The sequence below is a fragment of the Equus quagga genome, chromosome 5, assembly GCF_021613505.1.
Source record: "Equus quagga isolate Etosha38 chromosome 5, UCLA_HA_Equagga_1.0, whole genome shotgun sequence".
In the NCBI taxonomy this organism is placed as follows: Eukaryota; Metazoa; Chordata; class Mammalia; order Perissodactyla; family Equidae; genus Equus; species Equus quagga.
In genome coordinates, this window is record NC_060271.1 from 9,827,250 (window position 1) to 9,847,939 (window position 20,690).

General features: G+C 39.5%; 1 protein-coding gene across 4 annotated transcripts in view; it reads left to right on the forward strand.

Annotated features, from left to right (window-relative positions):
* Positions 1-20,690, forward strand: part of AGBL4 (AGBL carboxypeptidase 4) — a 1,241,053-nt gene that overhangs the window by 711,270 nt on the left and 509,093 nt on the right. For all 4 annotated transcript variants that reach the window (XM_046660687.1, XM_046660683.1, XM_046660686.1 and 1 more), the window contains exon 5: positions 10,446-10,662. In XM_046660687.1, coding sequence (XP_046516643.1) covers positions 10,446-10,662 — 217 coding nt within the window. The remainder of the gene's footprint in view (positions 1-10,445; positions 10,663-20,690) is intronic.

The following is a 20,690-nucleotide window of genomic DNA, read 5'->3' on the forward strand; positions in this document are numbered from 1 at the left end:
ATAAATGTTTTTATAAAATAACTTTTTTCAAATAAGGTGCTTCTTTTTGATTTTTAAAAATTTTCACCAGATGCACATGCTGCAAAATTGTAGGCCTTCTCAATTTCATTCCAATCTGGTGCAATATACATGTATCCAATTAAAAATAGGAGCTTCCTCAAAAGATTCTCCTCCTAAAGTGAGGGATCCCAAAGTATAATCATTGAAGTTCACAATGAGATCTTGTACTCCAGTTGTACTTTTATCATTGAATTTGTGCAGTTCCTCCCTTGCTTTTGTAGAGATAAATGTCATGTCTTCTTGGTTAACAGCTTTGTTTTTAATACTTGCAGTTTGATAAAACCTTTAAAAGCTGAAATACTTTGGTGTTTCATTTGTTGAACATGTGATTAAAGATTTCCAATTGATTTTGAACAAAATGCAACCAAAAGTTCTCATTTAGAGATCTCTAACAAAATTTAGGAGTCTCATTAACAGCAACAACAAAAAAAGCAAAATCAACATTGATTAACAAAGTAGCTTATTAAAGGCTCAAAATCTCTAAAGTCTCATTGTTGGCAGACAGTAAAGAAAATAATGACATATGCCTTCCTGAATCTTAAAAAAATTTTTTTTTGCTTGTGTTTTAGCGTGAGCTTCATAAAAAATTGTTTAGTTCACTTTGTGTAAATTTTGAGAACTATGGTTGCTATTTTGAAGATGGAAAATAAAAGCTTGTTTGGATGTGATTATGATTTACATGGACACTTCAAACCAATTCAAAATAAATTTCTACTCCTTAGGTTTGTTAACAAGTGTATTGCTTTTACCAAAATTTGTATTCATATTATCATAACAAAAAATAAGTAATTTTATTTTTAATATTGAACTCTTTTTTTTTTTTTTTTTTTTTACTGAATTAGCAGTATCATTATCACTAACAGTATTTTACATTCAATGGAATGAATTTCCAAAGATTTACTTTGATTCCATGAATGGGATGAAAATAACTGAATTACATTGGAATTAAGTTAAATTATTTTCTATTTGAAACATCTGATGATGCTGATATAAAGCTGGTGGTTTTAGTTCTTCTAATAGAGAAAAGACATTAAAAGCACCAGTTTACATATAAGAAAACTTGGGATTAAAAATGAGTGAACCGATTTTAGAACAGTCATACACTCTAAATAACAAGCAATGCTACACATCACTCCGAAGTGTGGCTTTTCCTTTAGAGTGCATGACTGTTGTAAAATAATTTCAATCATTTTTCTTCTATGCTTCTGCTTTTACATGTGTAAATTGTAGTCTTTGGGCATAAGTTTTCTCAAAATAACTGTTAAATCAAGTAGATATGGATGTTTCTTCAGCAGGATTGTGTCTTCTGGTTTTTATGTGGTCTTGTTATCCGTACACCCCCTACGGTGGATCATAAATACTGACAAGCATTTTATATAAGTTATGCCTTCATCACTGAATGTCATGAGAAATGGAAAGTTAGTACTTAACTTTCCTAAAACATGTGCTTTGTGTTTTTGAGCTCATTAGCTGGTGAAAGGGTTTATTGCAAATTCTTTTTGTAATATGTAACCAAAAAGTAAAATAAATAATTTTAGATTTACAGCATATGATAAATATGCTGAGAGCAATCAGATTATTCTCTATAAGCAGGACTGCTCAGTGTCTATTTCCCAAATATATTTCACATTCACCTCACCTATAGTTTTCTACAGTTCCTATTGATCCCACCAACTGCTGACCTGGAGGCTCCATGCATCTGGCAGGTTGTAGCTTGAGTTACAGCACGATTGACTGGTACAGCAAGCAGCCAGCAGGGGCAACACCTTTGATTGCTTCTCCCACCACCATCTGGGATCTGAAGGAATTAACTGCCTTCCTGTATCTGAGTGCACACACTTAGTTTTATCATAGAGCACACCTCTTTGAAAGGGAGGTGTTGGTTACATTGGGTCTAGGAAGGGTAAGGAAAAGAAAACAGGGTTATCACTGATTTTCTTTCATAACTGTGTTTATATGGTTCCTCATCCCTTGTCCCCATCCCCATCCTTGTCCCCTACCCTACCTGCTCTGCCCAGTTCATACCCTAAGCACGCTTAGTGTGAACTTGGAATCCATTGTACTGAACCAAGAGATAGTGAGATGCCAAATATCCATCATACAGAGCATGGTAATTTACCGTTACTGAGCACCTATTACATGCCAGGCACCAATCTCATCTCTAATTTTCACAACAAATCCGTGAGCTTGATATTATTTTCATTTGACAGATGTGTAAACCCAGACCCAAGTCTACATGACTGATAAGGAGTGGAAGTAGGCTGGAGACCAAGCCCACATTCTCTCTACTATACGATGACTGCATTTCTAAAATGCATCCAAAGCTGGAATTGAACACAGATCTGTCTATTCATTCAAAACCTGGCTCTACCTAACTTATTTATTCATTCATTCAAAAGATTTATTGAGTGCCTTCTGTACACTAGATTCTGTGCAACATGACTACAAAGAGATTCTAGCCTAGTGACTTCACAACTGGAAACTTTTTCTTATTCAACCAATAATGCAGCAACAAAGTAGCTTGGATACAAAACTTTGGTGCAAACCTGAAACTTGGCAGCTGTAGTCTACCACCCCATCCCAAAGTGTCCACCATTCTGATACTGCCTCATATACCATCCTATATCCCAGCAAATGATAGTTTTGAAAACATAATCCTTTTTACCTAAGAGTCACAATAACCCTAAAAGGGATACAGGACACATTTGAGCAACCACATTTTACACAGAGGCACAAAGAGCGAAAGAGTCCTGCCCAAGGACTATAGCTTGGCCTAGAACCCAACTCCTAGTTCCTTGTCCAGTGTCCTCTTCCTGCTGCCTCTCAGGAATCTGGATTGGAGAAGAGAGAGTACATGACTTAGAGCCTTTCCTTGCATGGGGAGCCTGTCCCTGGAGTGTCTGGCTGCATTAGCATTCTGCCAGCAGCCACACGTAGGTAGGAATATTGTCACTGTCCATGACCAGGGGGAATAATCAGTCTCGGCTATTCCCCAGCTCTAAAGCAGGCAAAGTAATTGGGTTTAATTTTAATTTTTTTAATGGCTTGGAATTAATAGAAGCAGCTGCTGCCACAGTGTGTGGGTGTCCTTCTCCAGAAGGCACAGACAAAAAAAAAAAAAAAAAAAACCCTACACATAAAATAAACTCTGAAAAATAAACAATAGAGTGTGTAGGACAAAAAGGTTAATTCAAGAATCGAGCAGTGTCTTTTTGTTATCAGAAACTCGGCTGGCAATATGTAGCACTGTCTCTCTCCTCCCCTGACTAGTGCCCATCAGCCCCTGATAAGATGGTAATCTGATTAGACACTGGGTGTAAAAATGTGTTGCCTGTATCTGAGCACTCCCCCACTCTCTCTTTCTCCCCCTCCCTGTGACTCACCAGGAGATTAGCTGTGACAAAGAGCGGAGAATGATAAGAATAGATATGCTGGTGACAGGAACACTATTATAATTATTTGGAGGAAGGTAGGATTGGAATTAGGAGTGGGTCCCATTTGCCTATGGAGGGTGCATTTATAATGTGGGCATCCATGCCAGGCACCTGGCTGTGCCAGACACCAGAGAAGAGAAGGAGGGGCCAGCTGTCTCAAGGCAGGTGATGGTCTGTGTTGTTCCAGCCAAAGGTAGACTAAAGGCCATATGTTGGCATGACCAGAGATTCAGCTGCTCTCATGAAGCGAAGTGGGTTCAAATCTTACCTCAATTTCAAATATACCTGGGAAAATGGATGCCAGTTTGCTTCCCGCCCTTGGGTAGACAAAGTAGAGAACCAAGAAACTGTTTCTGCCATTGCAGTTGTTGGATGAATTTCAGATAGCACAGCTTTGGTGTGGTGGGAAGAATATGTGTTATTAGTCAGTAGTGTACATGAAACAGGTAGCATGTTAAACACAAGAGGTGCTTAAATTTAATATCTGTTACTCCCTTTGGGAGTATCTGAGTGACTTTGTTTTACATACCTCCTTTAGAACTGACAACCTGAAAAGATTGATTCTTTATTTCCCTTTCTGCTACTTTGAAAAAAAAGTTGTGTCTACTGGCAAAGAAGACTCTGGGCTTGGAATCCATCTGTCCATATCCATATTTTCTGCTTGATCGGAGAGGAAATTAGGGCCCCTGTCTTTCAGGGCTCCTGAGAGGGCCAGGGAGTGCTGTTGTTTTAGAGAGCTTATGTGCTTACTCCGTTGGATCCTAGGCTTCTCCTCTTTCTCTGTGCTCTGGTAACTTCTAAAACAATGCATTGGGAGTTTGGAGATTTGGAGAGAAGACAGAGAGGATGATAAATGGAAAGGGATCATTCATTCATTAACTTATAAATGCACTCACTCATTCATTCAGCAAAAATACTTTGAGCTCCTCTTCAGGGCCAAGCACTGTGCTAAGTGCTATGGATTTTGAGATGAATCAGAAACACTGCAGTGTCCACAATTAGTATTCAGAGCAATTAGTTCATCCTGGAGTTGCTGACAAAGACTGCAAAGAGGAAATATCATATGAACTGGACCTCGCTTCTCTACATAGGGATGCACTATGTAGAAAGGTATGGGAAAGGCAATTACCGACAGAAGGAACAGCATTTAAAGAGGCATGGATTGGGGCCGGCCCCGTGGCAGAGTGGTTAAGTTCGGGCGCTCTGCTGCAGGCGGCCCAGTGTTTCATTGGTTCAGAGCCTGGGCGCGGACACGGCGCCGCTCATCCAGCCACGCTGAGGTGGCATCCCACATGCCACAACTGGAAGGACCCACGACTGAGAATATACAACTATGTACTGGGGGGCTTTGGGGAGAAAAAGGAAAAAATTTAAAAAAATCTTTAAAAAAAAAAAAAGGGATGGAGGTTTTTGAGAACATAATGTATTCAGGGTATGACTCACAGCTTTGTATGGAGAAAGCACAATATACATATATTGTTGTGGCTGAAATTATTTACTCTACTAAGTTAATCTCTTAAAGTTCATTCGGAGACATATTCATTTATCCAATTCATAAGCATTTTGAAGCACCTCTTCTATGCAAGGCTCTATAGGTCCTTCAGAACCAGGGATGAACAATATATAGTTCCTGCTCTCAAGCAGAACTCAATCTAATGGTAGAGAAAGGCATATACTCAAGTTGATATAATGTAATGGAGGCTACAATAGGGAGGTGTATATAGTATGATTGTTAATGTGTTGAGTATCTCCATACATATGTGTGTGTATGTGTGTACACTCAGTGCACGCATGGCTGAATCTGAAGATGTGAGTTATAGGCCTCCCTCACACATGTGGATGTCCTCTTCAGTCATCAGGAAGGACCCAAGGTGATGGCTTGTTCCAAGAGCTGGATGAGCCTTTAGTGAGTCCTGAGAGCACACACTACAGGTCTTGAAATTGTCCTGCAGCTCTGGCAGGATCAGGTGTTAGATTCTTTCCTTTCTGGAGTCTTCTGGGGAGTCATGGACAACTTGTTTCTTTTAAGAAGAAGCATTTCTGAGCCTACTTTCATTTTTATCATATCATTGGGTTAATAGGAATAACTTGAGAGGATTGTTGGGAGGATAAAAGGAGTTAACGCATTGTAAAGTGCTTAGAATGGTCTAGCACATGGTCAATGATAGATATATAATATTAGAAATTAGTATTATAGTAATAATTGTTATTATTGTTATATTGTTTCCGTCAATATCTCAGATTATCTGTGTTAAATGGAATCAAAAGGCTGCCTTGTCTAATCAAACATCAAGTACAGGAACTTTCTTTATGGGATCCTTTAAAGTTTCCCATACTTGTACTCCCCTGTAACATGGGCCTTTCTACTCTCCCATCAGCTGAATATTAAAGAGTTTCTACTTTTTTCTGAGCTAAAATACACTTTCCTAGGGTGCTTACCATTTATCTTTGGAGATGAGTCTTCTTTTCCTTTTATCATTGTTTTTTTTAAATAAGCAAGTATTTTTTTAAATTTCTCTTTACCATTTCCAGTGAGAAAGAGAGGGGCGAGGTGACACTCTTCCCATCTTCAAGAAGCCCACCTTCTCTTTGAAGAAATTTCCATTTACTTTTGTTACTCATTGTTAGGAGACAAACCAGGTGATAAAATGTTTTTTAATATCATATGTCAAAGTAGAGAAAAACTACTGAAAAATGAATAATTAGAGAAGGCTTCAGAGAGGAGGTATGTTAAAGGATAGGCATTTATTTATAAGTTCTTTTGTTTATTAATTAGTTCATTTTTTTAAATATTAAAACCTTTATTGACAATCTACAATATGCCACATCTATGAGTAGGCGTTTACCCAGTAGGTAAGGTGGCAGGGGAGGCAGTCCAAATGGAGGAAAGATCAAATACAAAGACATAGAGGTATTGGAGGTTTGGCACAAAATTGTGTTAGGGAGTTGTGAATAGTTTGGTATGACTAAAACATAGGGTTCAAGGAGGGAGAAATGGCTGCTGATGCTGGAATCTCAGGGAGATCCTGGGGAGGCTGTGAGCCAATCTAAAATACGAGGCTTGGGAGTTTTTTGAAGAGCTTTTAGCAGGAGAGTGTTGGTGAGAGTACTGTGAAACCAGATTTTTCTGGAAGCAGAAGGGAAGCCTATGAGTTCTATGGCAAGAGGAGAAAGGTGAGTAGAAAGATACCATAGGGACTATGAGCACAGACTTCAGAGTCACCTTAGCCTGCATCTGGTACAGGCTCTGCTGCTTACTAACCTTGCAACCTCAGGGAATTTTTTACCTCTCTGAGCTTCGATTTTTCTCATCTGTGTAAAGGAGATGTTAATAGCCCCTCGTTCATGGGTTATTGTGAGAATTAAATGATAATGCATATAAAACATTTAGCACCATGCCTGAGACATAATGAAAACATAATAAGCAAAATAAGAGAAAAACCAGAAGTACACTCCAAATGAGAGACACATTTCTCCCTCATAGTCCCAGCCCTCTTTTCCTTTATTCTTTGCATTACTTGAAAGTCCTCCTGAATTTGGCCTGCTGAGCCCTTCTCAGATAGATTTTCGTTTGTATCCTTAGCAGAGTCGGGAAAATCTAAGCCCTGAGCAGCATCTAAGCTTCCTTGAATGATTACCCCAGGGCCTATTACCTTCACTCTGTCTGCAAATCAAGTTAGGCATCCGACCCACTCAGGAGAGGAGCTGGGACAGCTGCAAGCATTAGATGAATTCTTCTGATAGCACATAATCAAATTTGGTGGAGACAGCAGGCTCTCAGAGTCAAGTTGCTAAACTTGGCTAGAATAGGAGAAAACCGGGTGATTGGATTTAAAGCATGGACCTTGATCAGATATACTAGTAAATGAAGAGTTGAAAGCATCAGCATCATAACCTAAGGGGCCTATGACTGTAGGAATCACTTGAGTATGAAGACGTGCTCACCTTGTGCTCCAGGAGACTCAGACTCAGACCTCTCAGAGTCAGGGCCTGAAGTGACTATCACAGACCATTGCCTGGAGACCTCCAGACCTCTTTTACTGGCATTCTTCCTAAATAGGAATCTAGAACCCAGAGACTAGCTCATTCCACCAGCCTCACATTCCTGCATGTTCCATCACATCATAGATGTGGACCATCATCTGTTCTCTCTTTACTCTCATCCTTGCACTGGTCTGTTCTCTCTCTAATCTTGCTTTTCCACTACTCCTTTCTCTCTTCAGCACTTTCCACTTTCTACTGTTTCCTCTCAACCTCAGCTCTATGGTTGATAATCTCACTTGGATTCTCAATCTTTTAGTCCACTGCATCCTTTATCTCTTGTCTTAACCAAACTATGCTTAATACATGATACTCAAGAAATATTTGCTAAATAAAACAGTGAACTATGGCCTCACTATCCTGGAGGCCATTACTTCCCCCATTGACCTCTCAGCAATTGCTCATTCTCCTACTCTCCATGTACAGAAGGATCAGGAGGGGACAAGTTTCCTCTTCCCTCCCCATGCACCTTCCAGGCCATTATTTCTCTATCTCATTACTGGTAGCTCCAAAATTTCAATATGGGAAGGTTTAGGGTAGCAATCTGGTTAGAAATGAGGAGTGCCTAGGAAGTTTGTCTTAAAGCTATATTTGCATTACAGGAAGACTGTTGTCATTTGCATGTTAATTCCTCCTGGCTTTGGTAGTAGGAGACAAATGGGCTGTATTTGTAGGTCTAAGCACACTCCTAGACAGCCTTTGATAATACCACTGACCTTTTTGTGAGAAGCCCTCTTCCTTTGTTGCTTATGCTGTTCTGTTTACATGCTGTCCTTGTCGGTACCTTCAGGATCATCTTAGACCCTATGGCCTATCACTTCAGCCACTTTTTTCTAATCTAGTCAAGTCTGTCTTGTTTTCTACACCTGTGCAGCTGCTACCTTGTCGTTTTTCTGACCGTTCTCGTCTATCACTTGGACTGGCACAATCATGGTACTTTACTACTTTCCCTTACTTGAAAGGTACCCTGTGACCTCAGGATAATATTGAAATTCCTTAACATGATTTAGGTAGTCCCTTTCTAATCCGGCTTCTGCCTTCCTCTTTAGGCACATTTTCGTGATTTCCCTTCTCACTCTTTGTCCTTGAGCCATGATGAATTCCTTGCAGTTCCAACATTTTACTTGTTCCCTCTTGCCTCCTGGCCTTTGCACACACTTGTATGTGGAATGCCAGAGGTCCATAATTTATCAAGAGGGTCCATGGAGGAGTGTTATATATACAGGACTTGGAGTCAGGTAGAAATAGACCTGAATCCCAACTCTGTCATTTACCAGCTTGAGGCCATGAGTAAGCTGCTTAACTTTTATGATCTTCCGTGACCACATCTACAAAGTAGTGAGGATTAAATGAGGAACTGAATGAGCCCCAGAAACAACCCTTACTAGGTATATAATGTCCATTCCTTCCTTTCTCTTTTCTCTCACTCCTCTCTCACTCTCCACCTACTTTTCCTTTTGTCCTCTTCTCTGCATTCCACTTAATTTTTGGGTGGGATTCATAATATCCAGAGCTATAGGAAAGCAATACAAGCCACTGCATGTATAAGCATTGGTGCCATGTAACCTTTGCTCTTCCACAAGAATCCCACAGCCTTACCTTCCACTGTCCACTTAGATAGCCTTGAAGAGTCAACAAGGTAGAAACAAGATTCTCCAGCAAACATTAGCATGTTATAATGCTCTTGGAGTTCTTAACAGTTTTCTCCAGGCTGCCCTACCTGGAGCCAGCACTATTCTTGCTTTTCTTGACTTTATCTCTAATACCCTCCTCCTCACGTTGTCCTCCCAATTCTCCTCTGCTCTTTGGCTTCTCAATTGAATGCCAAGCCACTATAGGTGAACCTTACATCTTCCACCCACTGTGCCAGAACCCAGCAGGAGAATCCTTGCCCTTAAGGAGCTTCCAAACAAATCCTAGTGCATAAGACTTAGAAAGCAGTCAATAAAAAAGCAAGAGTTACTACAAAATATAGAAGCTGAACTGGCCTGGAATTGTCAGTGGATGATTATGGAAAAAGCCCAGTTTGAGATGGGTTTTGCAGGAGTAATAGGTTTTGAAGAGACAAAAATGAGTGACATTCTCTTCAGGGAAACAGCATGAATAGTTTGTATATCATAAAGCATGAGAGGTGCAGTGAGCCTATGAAGTGGGTGAATGTAAAGAAGTTACGGGAACTACGACTGGAACATTTTGCCTTTTCTCATGTATGTGTTTCAGCGTTCCTTATTGGAGAATGAGCCTGATGGCTTAACAAAATTGCCTACACAGTGTATTTTAAAGTATTATTTCCCAAGTGCTTCTGTGGAAAATTAGTCTCATGGAATGCTCTGTAGGAAAATACAAGTAATAATTTAAACAAATGTGGGCTATTCTTTCCTCTCCCTTGAATATTCACGATGCACATTAGCTTATTTTAAAAGGTCTAGTCTTGTAACACAAAACCGACTTCTCTCGGAAAAGTAGGCCTCCACCATTTACGTCACTATAACATCACACTCTTTATTTCCCCTCAAAGCACTTTTAGAGTCTGTAACTATACTGTATATTTATTTCTAATATTTTATTGACTGCTTCCCCACTAGAATATGTACTCCATGAGGACAGACACCTTGCCTATCTCATATGCCTGGGCATATACTAGGTGCTCAAAATAAGAATAAACAATGAATAAACATTGTTTAACTTTGGATTCTCCAAATAGTTGATAAAGGGTAGGGTGAGAATTTGAACAAAGTGCTGCCAGGATCCAGTCTCTTTTTGATAATGATGATATGTGGCATTGTACACCATCACCTCCTAGGGTTCTTGATGTTACAGTTTTTTCTTGGACATTTATTCCTATCTATTACCTTTTGAAGCTTGAACAGTTGTCTGATACGCCCAAATTTCTTTGTTTGTATCTTTCAGGCAAAGGTTGCCACCTAAGAATGTTTACTACTACCGCTGCCCGGACCATAGGAAGAATTATGTGATGTCCTTTGCATTTTGTTTTGACCGAGAAGAAGATATTTACCAGTTTGCTTACTGCTACCCTTATACGTACACTCGCTTTCAGCATTACCTTGACAGCCTGCAGAAGAGAAACATGGATTACTTCTTTCGGGAGCAGCTGGGTCAGAGCGTGGTAAGGCCCATTCAGAAACAGGCAGCCTTGGGGGAGGAGCTTAGCAATGAGTTTTTATGGAATGCAAATCATAGAATAATAGATACTGATGCTTTGTAGACTATATGCTCTGGAACTTTTAAAGGTTATTGTTTTTATTGTGTAATTCTTTGCTGCTATGGCCACCAGGAAGTTACAGAATAAGGTATGAGACAGATGCTTTTCCTTCTGAATGAGGCTGATAAAGCTCTCTAACAAAATACAAAAGTTCTGGTGAATCCCAGAAACTCTAAGAGAAAAGACAGAGGCTTCTACTGTGTGTTATAAAAGGCATGAAAGCATTTTGTGAGTGTGAACCTCTGATATGAAGAATGAATTTGTTTTTCAGTGAATCCAACTTGCCTACAGTGCAGGTTAGCAAGTGGTGTGCAGTTTGGTTGTGTTGCTCACAATGTGTTCTGGCTCTGCCATCCATCAGTTCTCAACCCTTCTTCCTTGCCACAGGTTTAGTTCTCTGAATCCAGAGATTTCAGTCTTACATTCTGTGTTAGTTTCCTATTGCTGACATAAGAAATTGCCGTGAACTTGCTGGTTTAAAACAACACAAATTTATTGTCTTACAGTTTGGGAGAAGTCCGAAATGGGTCTCTCTTGGCTAAAATCAAGGTAACAGTAGGTCTGCATTCCTCCTGGAGGTTTTAGAGGAGAACTCATTTCCCTGTCTTTTCCAGCTCCGAGAGGCTACTTACACACCTTAGCCTCTGCTTCTCTTCCATCTTCAAAGCCAGCAATGGCTGGTCAAGTCTTTCTCATGCTGCATTACCCTGACACTGAATCTCCTGCCTCCCTCTTTCACTTATAAGGACTCCTGGGATTATGTTGGGCTCACTCAGATAATTCTCCACCTCAAGATCTTTAATCATATCTGTAAAGTCCCTTTTGTCATGTAAGGTAACATGTTCACAGGTTCCAGTGATTAGGACTTGGACATTTTGGGAGGGGGGCTGCATTCTTCTGCCTACCACACCTTCCTTCTCTCTTTTACTCTTTCCCTCCACTGCCCAACCCACGATCTGAAATTATTCTTCATATTGGATGCATAGGTTTTGTTTTCTGTGGTCAGCAATACTTCAGTTGCTAGTAAAGAATAAGCAGGTGATCATTTGATTTTTATGTTTGACTCTTCAAGAAGCGTGGTTTGTGCCTCTAAAATAGGCATATTGAGCACTTTATAGATCCTAAGTGAGGATACTGGTAGAAGTGGGAGAAAATACTATACTTGAGATTCTGAAATGTGTTGGTGGAAAAATGGGCTCTGCTTAGTGACTGTGGGTTCCACTTAAAAGTGAGCCCCACTTCTAAATAAAAGCTTTCAAGACTAGACTATTTAAGAGACATAAAGTCTGGTCTGGGATACCCCAAAAAAGAGAGAAATGAAAAGAGCTTGTGTATGGCTTAGGTACCTGAGGGTCAAATGTGGTCTCAAAAGCTGGTGGTCATGATGATATGCTTATAATCTGGGATTCTCTGTGCACTAATATTTTGCTAAATATTTTCCCTCTACTCTAACCCCCTTCCTAATAGTGCTTATGGTGGGTGCCATCTGTATCTGGTGCCTATATATTTTGAAGTGAAAATTGGGACACATGGTGCATCAGTCAGCATGCTAGCAGGAAACAGATGGCAGTCTCACGTTAGGATAATTTGAAGAGAGCTTAATAGAAGGGCTATTTACAAGGCGTGGGCAGTGTATAGGGAAACCACTGGGAATAGTGCAGATCCCTGGGGCCAGTAACAGCTCAACAGGGCTGGAGGGAAGGAATGGTTACCAGAACCCAATAGTAGAGTCATGTAGTGGGCCACCTTGAGTGGAACAGTGACCTTCAGTTGAGGAATAAAATTACCCTGAGATGAACCGACAGGGAGGGAGCTGAGAAAAAGAAATACAAAGAGCTCATTGTCTTACTTTCTTCTGATCTCCTGCTAGGGGTCTCTTTGACAAACGTAACCAGGAATCAGAGGGCAAGAGAGCCCATTGATGTAATCCATACATGTAAGCTTCCTTGGGCAAAGAAAAGGGTGGAAAAAGGCAGAGACTGTGTATTGAGAGGCAATCAAACATATTAAGCACACATGGTCTGATCAACAATATACTACTGGAAACAGTGAAATTATTTGAGATGGGACTGTCAGAAATTCTGAGATTAATGTTTGCCAGACATGTGATTCGTGATATGAATTAAGACAGTGAGAAGTTTATTCAATACCCATGACTTTTAAGGGCAAGATCTGTACATTTCATTTCTGTGTCCATCCCAGCCCATCTTAGATTTATGCCAGGCAGAATGTAGGTGTACACTGAATGGCTCTTGAGTGAATGATTTAATGAATGAATGAATGAATGAAGATATATGTCTGGGGACAATGTGAAGAGCTAAGAGCATCAGAAAGCTGATAGGAGAGAGAATAAGATAAGTTAAGCTGCCAATAACTGATATATAGAATAGTAGCAATTTAAAGAGCATAGAAGTTTATTTCTCTCCCATATAAATGTTTAGATGTAGGCAATCCAGAGCTGATATTGTGGCTCTGCTCTTTGAAAGCCTAGAAAGTCAGGTTCTTTCAGCTTTCTGCTCTGCCTTCCATGGGACGTGTCCCTCAATCTCATGATCTAATGTGGAATTCTACCATCACCTCCATGTTCTGGGCAGCAGAATGAAGGAAGTAGGGGGAGAAAGAAGAAGATGCAGTTGTATGGCCCTTCCACTTTTATCCCATTTAATAGAACTCATATCCACACAACTAAAGGAAGGATGGGAAATGAAGTCTTCATTCTAGGTGACCATGTTTTCAGCTAAAACTTGGTATCCCTATAGATAGGGAAGAAAATTGATATTGAAAGACAGCCTGGGATCTGCCACAGGAAGCCAGAATTCTGCTTTCAGCTATAACACCAAACTACTCATATGACCTTGAATGTTACTTCCCCTTTCTGGGGGCAGGCTTTTCATCTATTAAATGCAAAAGTTGGACTTGAATAGGGTTTATCAAATTATTCTTTGAGGAATTCCTCAGTTAGAAAAAAAATAATTTGAGACCGTTGTCCTACTTCAGACTCTATGAGAGGCATTGTGGTGATATATAACAGGTATACAAGTCTTGGTGTACTTCCAGAAATGTAGTCTATACTAGAGGAAATAAGACGTGTTCAAACAGATACCATATTTTTAAAAGTATATAATTAAGGATCTCATGAGTTGTTTAAAGAGTTAATGGTCAGACTAAACATCATGGGAAAGATGAGCTTTAAGCTGAGTATTGAAAGATGGGTAGGATTACTGAATACAGAGCTGGGGAAAAGGTAGTCCAGAGAGTGGTAAATAGCCTGACTAGTGAGTAGTTGGTTAGAAGTCTGTTTGATTAGAATAGGGAATCTTCCTACTTGAAGGTTAAGATAGGAGGACTGGGGCTGAACTATGGAAAGCCTTGATTGTTATATTAAAGAATTGTGGTGATATCCTTTGTTCAGATTTGACACATGGACACTGGGTCAAGCACTTTATATATCCTATCTTGCTTATTTCTCACAACAGTTTTATGGAGTAGACAGAATTATCCCAGTTTGGAGGATAAAGTGTTAAGTTACTTTGCTAAAGCCACAATTTTAGTTCATGTTAGGGTCAATATTTAAACCCATGGCTTCTAATACCACATCCTGGCCCATTGATGGACCTACTGCTGCTTTCTATATTGGACCTACTGAGACCCACAGTCGATTTTTGAGAAAGGGATTACCTTATCCAAAGCAGCATCTTAAGAAAGCAAACTTAATGGAAGTGCAGGGTGTACTTGTGCTGGCTAAACTAGGTTAGGGAAGCTCTGTGGGTTGGCTCAATCTCCCTATTCTGGGCCTTGAAGCAGATACCAGAGACTGTAAGGGTTTCTGGCTTACTTTTGCAGACAGGACAATTCTTGGTTACCAAGGCGTTTGATATGGCTCGTGTCTGAATGCACCACTATAATTAGTTAATCCTTATTCCAATTTTGAGGGAGGATAATTACAAGTGGGAAGGCTAAACATGCCAACATCCAGATCTTAGGGAGAGCAGGCAGGAAGCAAGATTTTGAATTTTTAGTGCTGGAACTATTAATCACCATGGGCATAGCTGCAACTGCTCCTAATTTATATCATCCAAAGTGGCATTTTATTTTGTTACTCACCAGTGGCCCCTTCTAACCCCACCAAACAAAATCTCTTTGTGTATGCATCAAAGCTGCAATCTGACATTTAAGATAAATACATCATGGGAAAGATCTTTTTTTTCTTGTTGTTTTAACAGCTTTATTGAGGTATAATTTATATACTATAAAATTCACCAATTGTAACAGTATGATTCTATGAGTTTTAGTAAATTTTTTAGAATTTTACAACTATCACCACAATCCGATTTTAGAATGTTTCTATTGTCCCAAAAAGTTTCCCTCTTAATCCCCACTTCCATGTAAGCCCTAGGCAACTACTGATCTGCAATCTGACACTATATTTTGCCATTTCTGAACATTTTTGCAAATGAAATGATGTACTATATAGTCGTCTTCTGCATCCAGCATCTTTCACTTAGCGTTCTAATTTTGAGGTTCATCCGTGTTGTAGCATGTACTAGTAGTTCGTTCATTTTTAGTGCTGAATAATATTCTATTGAAAAGATATACAACATTTTGTCTACTTGTTGTCCAGTTGATGGACATTTGAATTGTTTCCAGTTTGGGACTGTTACAAACAATGCTGTTACAAATGTTAATGTATGTTCCTTTGAGTGGACATGTGATTGCATTTCTCTTGGGTAGATTTCTAGGAGTGGAATTGTTGTGTCACATAGTAAGTTTATGTTCAACTTTTAAAAAAAAACTGTCAAACTGTGTTCCAAATTGGTAGTGCCATTTTACATTCCTTCCAGCAATATAGGAGAGAGGGTTATAGTTTCTCCACCTGCTTGCTAAGACTTGGAATTGTCTATACTTTTTATTGTAGCCATTTTAGGGGGTGTGTAGGGTATCTCGTTGTGGTTTTAATTTGTATTGCTCTAATGACTAATTATGTTGATTATCTTATCATGTGCTTATTTGCCATTCATAGATCTCGTTTGGTGAAGGGTCAGTTTGAATCTTTTGCCCACTTTTAAAAATTGGGTTATTTGGATTATAATGAGTTTTGAGAGTTCTTTATATATTCTGGATGCAACTCTTTTGTCGGATATATGCTTTGCAAATATTTCTTCCCAATCTATGCCTTTCATTCTTTATTTTAACTGTGTCTTTTGAAGAACAAAATTTTAATGTTGAAGTCCAATTTATCAATTTTTTCTCTAATGGGTCATGCTTTTGGTGTTGTATCTAAGAGTGCTTTGGCCAACAGCAGGCCACAAAGATTTTCTCCTGACCTTTTTATAGCTTTGGCTTACATGTAAGCCTATGATCCATTTTGAATTAATTTTTTAGGTATAACATTAGGTAAGGGCCTAATTTCGTTTTTGTCATGTGGATATCCAGTTGTTCCAGCACAAGTGAAATGGTTGGTTGTGTCAATTTTTTCCAACTGTATATTTATTTTAGGGGGATAGGGTTTACCAATATCCTCATTCCAACATAGCCAGAAGTAGATTTAACTGACAAACATTAGTTTTTAAATCATGTAGCCCTTGTACTGTTAGATACAATGAAATATGGTATTATTTTCAAATGTCATATATTAGTTTTAAATCATATAGCCCTTGTATTGTCAGATACAGTATAACCTAGTGTTATTTTAATATGTCATTGGATTAATTAGATGAACACACAACTCTGTGTGTGTATGTATGTGTTTTGAAAGAATTAGATGGAGAGAGCCATTTGCATACTTAGGGATACTTGCCAAAAGGAAGTGTCTAACAAAAACAATAATTTGATAATATAGTTTAGGGAATCATCACTAAAAAATCACTAGAAAATCATTACGACCTTTATGACCTTGGGAAAAGCTCTTCTCCTCTATGGGCCTGCGAAAGTCAGATTAGATTATTTTAAGCATCTCTTCTAACCCCAACGTAAATTATAGTTCAAGTGTTCTTGACTTCTTGATTATATGTTCTTTTTGAGTCACAAATCAGCATGTTGTAATGTTGCCTCTTAATCTGCCCTCTACGTTATAACAGTAGTTATTGAGTGTTTATCATGTGCCAGGCCCAATGCTATGAACTTTATATACATTATGTCACTCAATCCTCACAACACCACTATTATATGGCTATTACTATTATTGAATGTCTCAAATGTAACCAGCACCATCTAGGCTCTGGAGACATGGCAGTGAAAAGTGGAATCCATGCCTTCATGGGCTTACCTTCTAGTGGAAAAGACAGACAATATTGGAGAAATTAAATGAGGAAAGGGGATGAGTTTTGGGGTGAAGGCTTCACTTAGAAGGAGGTATTGAAGCTCTGAGATATATAAGTATTATCTTCTCATATTTGCATATTTAAAAGCAGATACAATGAGATTAAGTAATTTGTCTATATCATGCCTTTGTGGACTCCAGAGAATGGATTCTAAACCAGTCCTAGGTGGGGAAATATTCTATTCACGTATATGGTCATTTATTAAATTCTTACAAAGCCATTCTTCAATGCTACAAATATCTGTTGAGCACCTTCTGCCTATTCAGCTCTGTATTGGGTGCTAGAGATGGAAAGATTAGTACAAAACACACTTTTGCAGGGCCAGCCCTGTGGCTGAGTGGTTAGGGTTCCATGCACTTTCTTCCGCAGCCTGGGTTCATGGTTTCAGATCCCAGGTATGGACCTACTCCACTCAGCAGCTATGCTGTGGAGGCATCCCACATACAAAGTAGAGGAAAATTGACACAGATGTTAGCTCAGGGCTAATCTTCCTCAAGCACAAAAAGAAAAAAAAAGAGGAGGATTGGCAATAGATGTTAGCTCATGGTGAATCTTCCTCACCAAAAAAAAAAAAGAAAGAAAGAAAAAGACCCACACTCTCCCCCTGAGTGTGAGGGGAGAAGAGGTACACAATACAGTAGGTGAGACAGATGTAAAAACTAATAATGGCAATGGTGGTAAGAGACCTAATATAAAAGAATAAGTAGGCAGAGAAGGGGCACAAGGGAGGAAATGGAGTCTTAAGGAAGGAGGCATCTTGATTTGAGTATCACAAAGTGGATACAGAGGCTGAGACGCATTGCGAGTCCTGACAATTTTGTGTGGTTCCAAATTACAAGGGCACAGGGTCAGCCTAAGAAGGACCAGAGTAGTGGTGATGGGGAAAGAAGGAGGGTTGGTAGAGGCCAGGTCAGGAGAACCTTGATTACCAAGCTAAAGAATATAGTCTCTATCCTGAGGGCAGTGAACCAGGCAGGAGCCATGCAGGAGGGAACAGGATCATTGTATTACCTAACTCTTACATTTCCAGGCTGTTCCTGCTCATGACAGCTGATCTTCCTGGCTAGAAGTCAGGGTAGCTCCTGCCTGTCTGTGCAGTTGGCTTTCCTTCCTGCAGGCAGAGATATTTGTTAGCCAAGAGCACCAGGAGGAAAATTTTACCACCAGGACACCATGTATAGTAATGAGAATGTCATAGAAGTACCTAGAAAAGCTAGTCTTTCTGATCTTAACACCTCACCCAATCTTTAGAGTTGGCAAAGACTATAGGAGTCACATTCAAATTTAGCAAATATCTTAGGCATCTCCTATGGGCAAGGACCTCAGCTGTATAGACCAGCATCTTCTCTTAAGAGTCTAGAAATGTGACTTTTCAGTCTCTGCTCACATACCTCTTGAGGTAGCCAAAGTCTCATCCCAATGACCATGGACAGGCCTGCAAAGATATCAAGACAGTGACCCCACCCCCATCATGAGTCTTCCCTTCTCCAAGCTAATCCCTCCCTTCCCCGTCTCCCCCCTGGTAGTTCTACATTTCTTCATATTCCATAGTTTCTAAACCCTGTGCCTTCTTTGTTGTTCTCTGGACATGATCTAGGTTGTTAATTTTCTTCTTAAGATGCCAGAAGTGAATGTAAAACTCCACAGGTGATCTAAGCATCTCACAGCAGAATAGGACTATTGCCACCCTTGCTCTGGATGCTAGATCTCTAGAAATGCAGCTGGAATTTACATTAGCTTCTTTTAGCAGCAAGCCCTCCCCATAGTAGATTTTTGTTGTTCTTCTTTAAATAAAGCTATTTTTATTTCTCTGATTTTTTTAAATGAACCTTTTACTTTGGAATAATTTTAGGCTTATAGAAAAGATGAAAAGATAATGTAGACAGTTTCCATATACTCTTCACCCAGTTTCCTCTAGTGTTAAATCTTAGACAACCATGGAGCATTTGTCAAAACTAAAAAATTAACATTGTGCTATTAACATTATAATAGTAATATACTATTAGCTAAACTACAGAACTATATTCATATTTTATCAGTTTTTCCACTGATGTCCTTTTTCTGTCTCAGGATCAATCCTGGACACCATATTAACCTATAGTAGATTTTAGAAGTATAAATGTGAGCCCTTACACTTACCCTGTTAAGTTTCAACTTGTTGGTCTTAGTCCTTTGTTCTAGCCTACTGTGACCGTTTTGATTCTTGGATTCTCTTATCTTCAGTGTTAGTGACTTCACTCAGAATTTTTAAAGTATATACTTTTTAAGTATTAATTTAAGTCAAGGATACAAGTGTTTAATGGGATAAGACCATGCATATTACTCTTTTTGGAGGAAATAGCAAAAACTATGCCAAGAGAGTGGTGACTTGTAAAGTGCCCTGTTGGAAGGGAGCCAAACCCACTAAGCTTGTTTAATTTAGAGTGTCTGATCCATGAATACTACCAGAGGCTTTTCTGGAAATCCTAGATTGACATTTTTATATCAATTCTATATCAATCCCTGGGTTTGATTATGCTACTAACCCTGCTACCATAAGTCACCTAAGCAAACAAGGTTTTACCTTCTTCTAAGTCAATTCAATTAAATTCAACTTAGCTCAATTTAATTTAGTATGTCTTATGTACTACAGACTATGAGAGATCTGGAAATAAACAAGGTGTAGTCTCTGCTTCCATTTCTCCATCCTGTCCGTAAGGATCATATGTAAAGTTTTACCTAAAGATTGGTTTAAATCCACGATAAGCAAGGGAGAACCAGATGGCAAAGGGCCCAATTTACAAAAGGGAGTGTTTCATGGGGAAGGGGAGGGCTAGGTGGGGCTCTGCAATGAGGACCCTCAGCAATAGGGACCCCCACTGGGACTCCAACCCCTTCTCCTGAGATAGGCACAGCTCAGTAGTCTTTTGGCTCCCAGATCAGCAAAGTCACAGTGAGAATGGTCGAGTGGTAGAGGGAAGATTCTGAAAGCTTTATCTTAAAATATTGTCAAAATCCAAACCAAACTAAGAATATAGGAGTCCAAAAAATAAAAAAGGAAGCTAAATCTTGAAGCGCAAATGAAGACAGAGAACATGGTACAATCAGAGAAAGCCAGAAAGCTGGAGTAAGCAGGAAGAGGAGCAGAATGGACAAATATGAGGAGATATGCACGAATTTAAGATATGGCACCTGGAAGCTTCTGCTACATTCTTTGTGTGGAGAAACTAGGATTCTCAGAGAGGAGCCAGAGGGAACCAGTAACCTTGTGGGCAGGAAACAGAGGGCAATACCACAGAAAAGAGGCTAGAGAGGGCCAGCACCATTCTGACCAGCATGGTAACTTCAAAATAAGGTAGTCCCCTTCTGTTTTCTCTTCCCCTTTGAATTAAAACATCATGGAGTTGCAGCTGGCAATATGACCAAACAAATGTATGAAAAATAATTACATCTTTTTGGCTGAGTTTTAAATTGCGTAATTGTTAGAAGTTAGTAATCTCAATTATCAGGCCCTAATCCACCTCTCAGGAGAGTTCTACGGACCCCCATCTGCAAACCTTGTCCTGATCAGACACTCTAAATTAAACAAGCTTAGTGGGTTTGGCTCCCTTCCAGCGGGCCACTTCACTAGTC